General features: G+C 39.3%; 2 protein-coding genes across 2 annotated transcripts; one reads left to right on the top strand and one right to left on the bottom strand.

The window, feature by feature from the left end:
• Positions 1–732: 732 nt before the first annotated feature.
• LOC138357311 (uro-adherence factor A-like) lies at positions 733–1,700 on the bottom strand. The gene is made up of 2 exons (XM_069314001.1): positions 1,684–1,700; positions 733–1,456 (listed from the first exon to the last, which is right to left on the bottom strand). The coding sequence occupies exons 1-2, from the start codon at positions 1,698–1,700 to the stop codon at positions 733–735; spliced, it is 741 nt and encodes a 246-aa protein (XP_069170102.1).
• A 4,900-nt stretch (positions 1,701–6,600) lies between these two features.
• Positions 6,601–7,446, top strand: LOC138357310 (uncharacterized). The gene has a single exon (XM_069314000.1). It carries the CDS (start codon positions 6,601–6,603, stop codon positions 7,444–7,446), a length of 846 nt encoding a protein of 281 aa, XP_069170101.1.
• The last annotated feature ends 550 nt before the right edge of the window (positions 7,447–7,996 follow it).

The following is a 7,996-nucleotide window of genomic DNA, read 5'->3' as shown; positions in this document are numbered from 1 at the left end:
TTCTTGACGATTATAACCTGACAACGTTTCGGTCTGTTCTGGACCGTTATAAACTGACAACGTTTCGGTCTGTTCTGGATTCGATCCCCGGCGAAGGCGGGATTCGCCGGGGATCGAATCTGGAACCTTAGGACTACGAACCCCAAGCGCTGTCCACTCAGCCGTCAGGCCTCCCCCATATGGTGCTCCTACCCCATGGACGTCATGGTCCAGGTTTTTTCTACCCCTGGGGGCCAGATTCACGAAAGGACTTACGCAAGCACTTACGAACGTGTACATCTTTCCTCAATCTTTGACGGCTTTGGTTACATTTATTAAACAGTTTACAAGCATGAAAACTTGCCAATCAACTGTTGTTATTGTTATAAACAGCCTCCTGGTGCTTCGGAGCTCATTAACTGTTTAATAATTGTAAACAAAGCCGCCAAAGATTGAGAAAAGATGTACAGGTTCGTAAGTGCTTGCGTAACTGCTTCGTGAATCTGGCCCCAGGTGTCTCCCTGTCCTCTACTCTCCTTGTCCCATGCTCTCCTTGTCCCATGCTCTCCTTGTCCCAGGGTCTTCCAGTTCCACAGTATTCTTGTACCAGGAGTCTAATGGCCTCGTGTCTGACTGCCTAAGGATCTTACTGTTCCAGTTTGCTGTTGAAAAGACAAACTGAATATTCGTGTGTTGTAGGATTCTCCTGTTTTATATCTTGCTTAACTGGCAGTATCTGTCTTCATCCTCATTTCAACTTTCTAAGTCAATTTCCTTGATTAAAGTGAAGGAGAGGAAGTGGACCAACTCTGCCAGACAAGAGCTCTGGCGTTCCTTGTAGCTGTGCTTGGAGATAACTTTTCCTCCCTCTGGAGGCTTGACGGGCTGTTGCCGCTTGACGGACTGTTGCTCCTTGACGGACTGTTGCTCCTTGACGGACTGTTGCTCCTTGACGGACTGTTGCTCCTTGACGGACTGTTGCTCCTTGACGGACTGTTGCTCCTTGACGGACTGTTGCTCCTTGACGGACTGTTGCTCCTTGACGGACTGTTGCTCCTTGACGGACTGTTGCTCCTTGACGGACTGTTGCTCCTTGACGGACTGTTGCTCCTTGACGGACTGTTGCTCCTTGACGGGCTGTTGGTCCTTGACGGGCTGTTGGTCCTTGACGGGCTGTTGGTCCTTGACGGACTGTTGGTCCTTGACGGACTGTTGGTCCTTGACGGGCTGTTGCTCCTTGACGGGCTGTTGCTCCTTGACGGGCTGTTGCTCCTTGACGGGCTGTTGCTCCTTGACGGGCTGTTGCTGCTTGACGGGCTGTTGCTCCTTGACGGGCTGTTGCTCCTTGACGGGCTGTTGCTCCTTGACGGACTGTTGCTCCTTGACGGACTGTTGCTCCTTGACGGACTGTTGCTCCTTGACGGACTGTTGCTCCTTGACGGACTGTTGCTGCTTGAGCTGACCAGCAACACTCAAGCTGATGAGTTTGTGTGTGTTACTTCAGCATGAAGTATCGTATGATACTGAACACCTACAGTAAAGCACCAGTAATGTTGTCGAGGCTGACTCCATACACAACTTCAAGTGTAGATATGATAGAGCCCAATAGGCTCAGGAACCTGTACACCAGTTGATTGACGGTTGAGAGGCGGGACCAAAGAGCCAGAGCTCAACCCCCGCAAACACAACTAGGTAAGTACTTACAATTGGCTCTGGAGCATCGTGACGTTGAACAGACAGGCTTCAAGAGACAGGAAATGCAGCAATCTGTGTTGAGTTTGAAGAAATTTATAGTTTGACTAATTTTCTATAAACAAACATTGACATATTTTAAACTTGTAGGTAGTTTCTATGTGTTTACAGTAATTGTTTGCAATTTACAAGTGACAAATAATATCTGTACTGAGCGAGATATTTTACAAAGGCCATGCAGCTTTAAATACGCACAATACATAATAATTTACAAAATTAATAATGCATAATTATTGTGTATAAAATGTATACATCAGCTTACACGAGCACAGATAAAAGTGATAAAAAGAGCTTTAGAATCATAGAATGTCATCAGCTCTTCATTAGCAGGATATTCATTAGTGTAGCCTGGATTAAACACAACACCTGTGACACGAATCTCAAGAGGATTTAGCTTACCTGTACGTAAGCCATCTTTGGAACAGTAATCCCTTAATCAAATTAAGTAACAGCCTTCCTTGCTGTTTTAGGTACATTTAAATCCATAAAGGGTAATCACTCGTTCCTAAGTTACACTTTCTTGTAATTATGGTATTTCAAATAGATGGTATGAACATAGATATAATACCATAAATTATGGTATTATTATATCTATTTACATATAGATATAATAATAGATATAATCCTGCCCGCCATCTGAGGAGCTGGAGGAGCTTTTCAACTTGTGACAAGCAGCCTTGTACCCTGCATGTAATCAATATTGTAACTTTTTTGTGTAATGGCATTTTCAAATAAAGTTAGATAAATATACACACATACCAAAAGAATAGGGGTGGTAGGAGAAGAAAATATCAAAGTGTTCAGTGAGGATCCACAAGGTCTTCTCTAAGTACTCTTTATTTTCTTCTCCGAGGCTATGGGTCCCTACACTTGCACCAGAGGTGGTACCCCTTCTAGGTATATAATATTTACATAGATATAATAGCCATAAAACGTGCCTAAAGCAAAATATATAATGATATTTGCTCTAAAAAAGACAATAATAGTCGAATTTTTTGGCCCCTTCGTATAGGTGTAAGGAAGTAGAAATGTGTTAAAGGATAGACACTTAACGTACTGCTTGAGCATTTCCTTAATATCAGCTTAAGATGGGGAAACTACCATAAGTTTCATAATTACTTTTAATCAAGTAAATGTGATTTGGAATTTAAATATAATTTCTCTCGATTCTGTCTATCTAGTAATATTAGTTTAAAGATAGGGATAATTCAAATCAAGTGCATTAAAAAGCATTTCTAGCTTATTTCCAAGGATTGAAAATGAAATACTCAGTATTATAATATTGGCATGCATTATATATATATATATATATATATATATATATATATATATATATATATATATATATATATAATTTATTTATTTTACCATAAAGTCTTTCATTAACGATGTATATGTTAATGATACTGCAATTTTATATGCTAGATTATTAGCATATAAAAAGCATTAGTATATCTGCTATAACAAAACTCTAATAGATTCAACTGTTCAACATAGGATCACGATACAGTGAAGGGGATAAAGAACAGTTTCTTGTAAGATCTTATTAGTAAATGTTCACAAATGTTCACAAGGGATATTAATGTACTTTAAAGTTCTATGCGGACCGGGAAAGTTATATTTAACAATCTATCAATACCAGAGAGTTTCAGGTTAGAAATCAGAGGTTCCTAGTTCATCAAAGAGGTTAAGGTGTAGACGATGAGTCACAATAACGTGGCTGAAGTATGTTGACCAGACCACACACTAGAAGGTGAAGGGACGACGACGTTTCGGTCCGTCCTGGACCATATCGACTTGAGAATGGTTCAGGACGAACCGAAACGTTGTCGTCCCTTCACCTAGTGTGTGTGGTCTGGTCAACATTTGAAGGTGTTTATGATCTAATATTTTGTTTGGTAATGTTCAGACAATATAGTTTACAGGTTTCAGAAGAGATACGCGCTTACAATTCTCGGGACTGAGAACTTGTGTAAAGTAGAGCTTGTGAGGAGAAAACTGTCATTGACGAGGAGAAACTGAAAGAGATAAACATAAAAATGTTTAAAGCTGTCAGAGGTCATGTTTAAGAGAGTCATAGCTCTTATTTTATAGTTTCTAGTTTTCTATTACATGGGGAACTGTGTTAATCTTTTAAACATAGCTGGTGAGAATAGCACAAAGTTTGGCTGACGGCTGTACAAATATCAGCATAATTTCACTTTGTTTTCTCAATTACTGTTGTAAAAGATTCGCCACCCGGAAGGAAAAGTTCCAAGTAGCACGGGCTATGGTGAGCCCGTACCAATTACTGATATACAGGAGCCCCAGAGGGTGGATAATCCCTGACCTTCTCAAGCTAATAACTGCAATTTGTTTTCATGTAAAGAATAACTTACAAGGCATTTTATACCTTTTAAAAACGTCTGACAGAAAACGCTTCTTCTGACAATATTATTCTATGATATATGGCAAACTCGCCCATTTGTCAGATATAAAGGGGTTATGTATCATGTCCTCGTTTCAAGGACATGATACATATTATATAAGATATATAAGATTATTTTATATATATATTATATATAAGATTTTCGTATTTGCTGTATACAGAAACAATTGTAATTTATCACTGTTCAATGTCATATCGTTTTCTGTTGGCCAGTGCTAAACCTTTATGATATCTGACGACGCTTTTGATATATATTTCATATATGATATATACATATATGTTTCATATATATATATATATTTCATATATATGTCGTTCGCGAAGGATGACAGGAAAATGGGGATTTGAAGTTTTATGTAAGACTTTTATAATGCTGGGATACAGAGGGATTGGTCTTTTTTGTAACCTAGTTAAGTACAGAATTCAAGCTGGATTATTTTGTTTGATTTATTGCACTTTTTTGCAGCTATTTTGTTAGAAAATTAAACTTTTATTTACGTACATTTCCTTAGCTTTTATATATGTGCTATTTTGCACATATATAAAAACATATATATTCATATATGATATATGCACATATATATTCCTTTGGCATCTTTATGAAGTGCTTTAAATAATATCTGCGAATAGGACTTGTGGTGTGGTTCTAATACACCTAAATTTAGTTGAAATATATTAGGGTGACTACTATATTGAATATTGTAGTCTACCATATATATATATATATATATATATATATATATATATATATATATATATATATATATATATATATATATATATTAATGTGTGTGTATATAACGAAAATAAACACGTGATTAAAAATGTGAGTGTCAGACCACGGAGGAAAACTGAAACAGGCATTTCCTTAAGTACTTTCGTATATTAATTGACTCTTTCTGAAGATGTATTAATATACGAAAGTACTTAAGGAAATTCCTGTTTCAATTTTCCTTCGTGGTTTGACACTGTCGTGTGTGTGTGTGCGCGTATGTATATATATATATATATATATATATATATATATATATATATATATATATATATATATATATATATATATATATATATATAATAATAATATATCAAATCTACGGTCAGGGAAGACTATATTAAATAAACTCGTACCCACGCCTACCTCAGGTCAGAAGTTTACAAGCTTTGAACAGCTGTCGCAACATCATGCAACGATGAAATATTTGTAAAAACAACGATTTTGTGGCAATCACAGTGTTGCAGGTGTGTTGACAATGCTCCTCCTCAGGTCCTACACCTGTTGCTGCACCATCACCTCACTATACACCTGATCACCATCAATAGTGTCACCGCATAGTGTCATTAAAACCAGACATGAAAGCACAATTTACCGAAAGAGTCAATTGCATTAATTATCCAACCAACTTGACCATAACCGATCAAATGAGCTAATAATTAGAAGCTAATTACATTTTTTAATTCCACCTCCGGACACGTTAAAGGTATCAATAAAGTTATTGACATTGGCACTAAACACTGCCAGCTTAGGAGCTACAAGCACTTTAACCCAAGAGTGTAACAATTACATGCGCTGTTTACTGTATTAATTTAACCTGTAATGAAAATGTTTCTTGAACTGTGAATTGTGGCTTTTGTATTCACTGGATATGTGCGCCCTCTTGAGAGACTTGAAGTAGATGAGGGGTAGAAATAACCTAATCTACTCTATCCCTTTGAGATATATTTCATTGCCTCAATAAACGAACTTGAACTATAGGTAAAAGTTATTTTTTTACGAAGTGATTGAGAAAACGGGCAGAAATGTGTGCTCAAATCCCCCCCTCACAAATTCCTTTTCTAGACTCATAAAATCCTCATGTCTTCAATGTCTCATAAATAACGTAGCTCATTATTTGGCAGATCTGGGCGACGTTAGTGTCAATGGTATTGACAAACGGTGCCATCTGGAGCTGAACTTGTGTTTGATAAATCATCCTGTTCCTCAGTGGCCATTACTGGGCATGATTGGTTTGGGTCACGTTGTGTTCACGTCCAGAAACACTGGTTCTCGAAAAGCAATTCCCACAACTCACTTGGGCTGGACGGTAGAGCGATGGTTTCGCTTCATGCAGGTCGGCGTTCAATCCCCGACCGTCCACAAGTGGTTGGGGCACCATTCCTTCCATCCATCCTATCCCAAATCCTTATCCTGACTTCCTTCACAGTGCAATATAGTCTTAAAGGCTTGGCGTTTGCTAGGAGGGGGGGGGGAGGGTGATCTGGCACTGGCAGGTGCCACAGTAACTGGCACTGCCTCTACTGTTAATCCCTAACAGCCAAATCACGTCGTTAACAGTCTGAACATTTCCTGCTGCAATTGCTTACACACTTTTGCCGTTATCATTCATGCAATAAATGCAAACATACGCTACTGATCTTGCAACGAACATGCAATCCAGATTATCATGCTAGCAAGTCAACAGAGCTATAATCCTCCTGCAAGCTATAATCCTTCTGCAAGCTATAATCCTTCTCCTGCAAGCAATAATCCTTCTCCTTCAAGCTATAATCCTTCTGCAAGCAATAATCCTTCTCCTGCAAGCAATAATCCTTCTCCTGCAAGCTATAATCCTTCTGCAAGCTATAATCCTTCTGCAAGCAATAATCCTTCTCCTGCAAGCTATAATCCTCCTGCAAGCAATAATCCTTCTCCTGCAAGCTATAATCCTTCTGCAAGCAATAATCCTTCTCCTGCAAGCTATAATCCTCCTGCAAGCAGTAATCCTTCTCCTGCAAGCTATAATCCTCCTGCAAGCAATAATCCTTCTCCTGCAAGCTATAATCCTTCTGCAAGCAATAATCCTTCTCCTGCAAGCTATAATCCTCCTGCAAGCAATAATCCTTCTCCTGCAAGCTATAATCCTCCTGCAAGCAATAATCCTTCTCCTGCAAGCTATAATCCTTCTGCAAGCAATAATCCTGCAAGCAATAATCCTTATCCTGCAAGCTATAATCCTCCTGCAAGCAATAATCCTTCTGCAAGCAATAATCCTTCTGCAAGCTATAATCCTTCTGCAAGCAATAATCCTCCTGCAAGCAATAATCCTTCTCCTGCAAGCAATAATCCTCCTGCAAGCTATAATCCTTCTCCTGCAAGCTATAATCCTCCTGCAAGCTATAATCCTTCTCCTGCAAGCTATAATCCTTCTCCTGCAAGCTATAATCCTTCTCCTGCAAGCTATAATCCTCCTGCAAGCAATAATCTCCTCCTGCAACTGATCGTTATTGCAAGATTTAAGGGCGAGACGTAAGACTCAACAAATCTTATTATAATGGAAACTTATTATCGTATTCTTTAGACTCTTCAGTAAAATAGATTATTTTAATATTTGCCCCTAGACAGGCGCGCGCGCGCACATTGCTCGATCCTGCAGACACAAATAGGTGAGAACAGCTGAAGCTTGACTCCCTCAAGCACAATTAAGTGAACGAACGAACACACACACACACACACACACACACACACACACACACACACACACACACACACACATGGAATGCATTAGGAAGTGATGTGGTGGAGGCTGACTCCATACACAGTTTCAAGTGTAGATATGATAGAGCCCGATAGGCTCAGGAATCTGTACATCTGTTGATTGACGGTTGAGTGGCGGGACCAAAGAGCCAGAGCTCAACCCCCGCAAACACAACTAGGTGAGTACACACCCCCACACCCACCCACACACACACACTAATTCTCTCCAAGTGGAACTTAATGGTTTCACGAAAGCAAGCCGCATATCTCCTTTAACAGTGTATAAAGCGTGGGTCCTGGAACCCACGCTGCTGTCTCTTACAGCA

Source organism: Procambarus clarkii, chromosome 77 (assembly GCF_040958095.1).
Source record: "Procambarus clarkii isolate CNS0578487 chromosome 77, FALCON_Pclarkii_2.0, whole genome shotgun sequence".
In the NCBI taxonomy this organism is placed as follows: domain Eukaryota; kingdom Metazoa; phylum Arthropoda; class Malacostraca; order Decapoda; family Cambaridae; genus Procambarus; species Procambarus clarkii.
The sequence above is the reverse complement of the archived record's forward strand: the minus strand, read 5'-3'. Positions and strand labels throughout refer to the sequence as shown.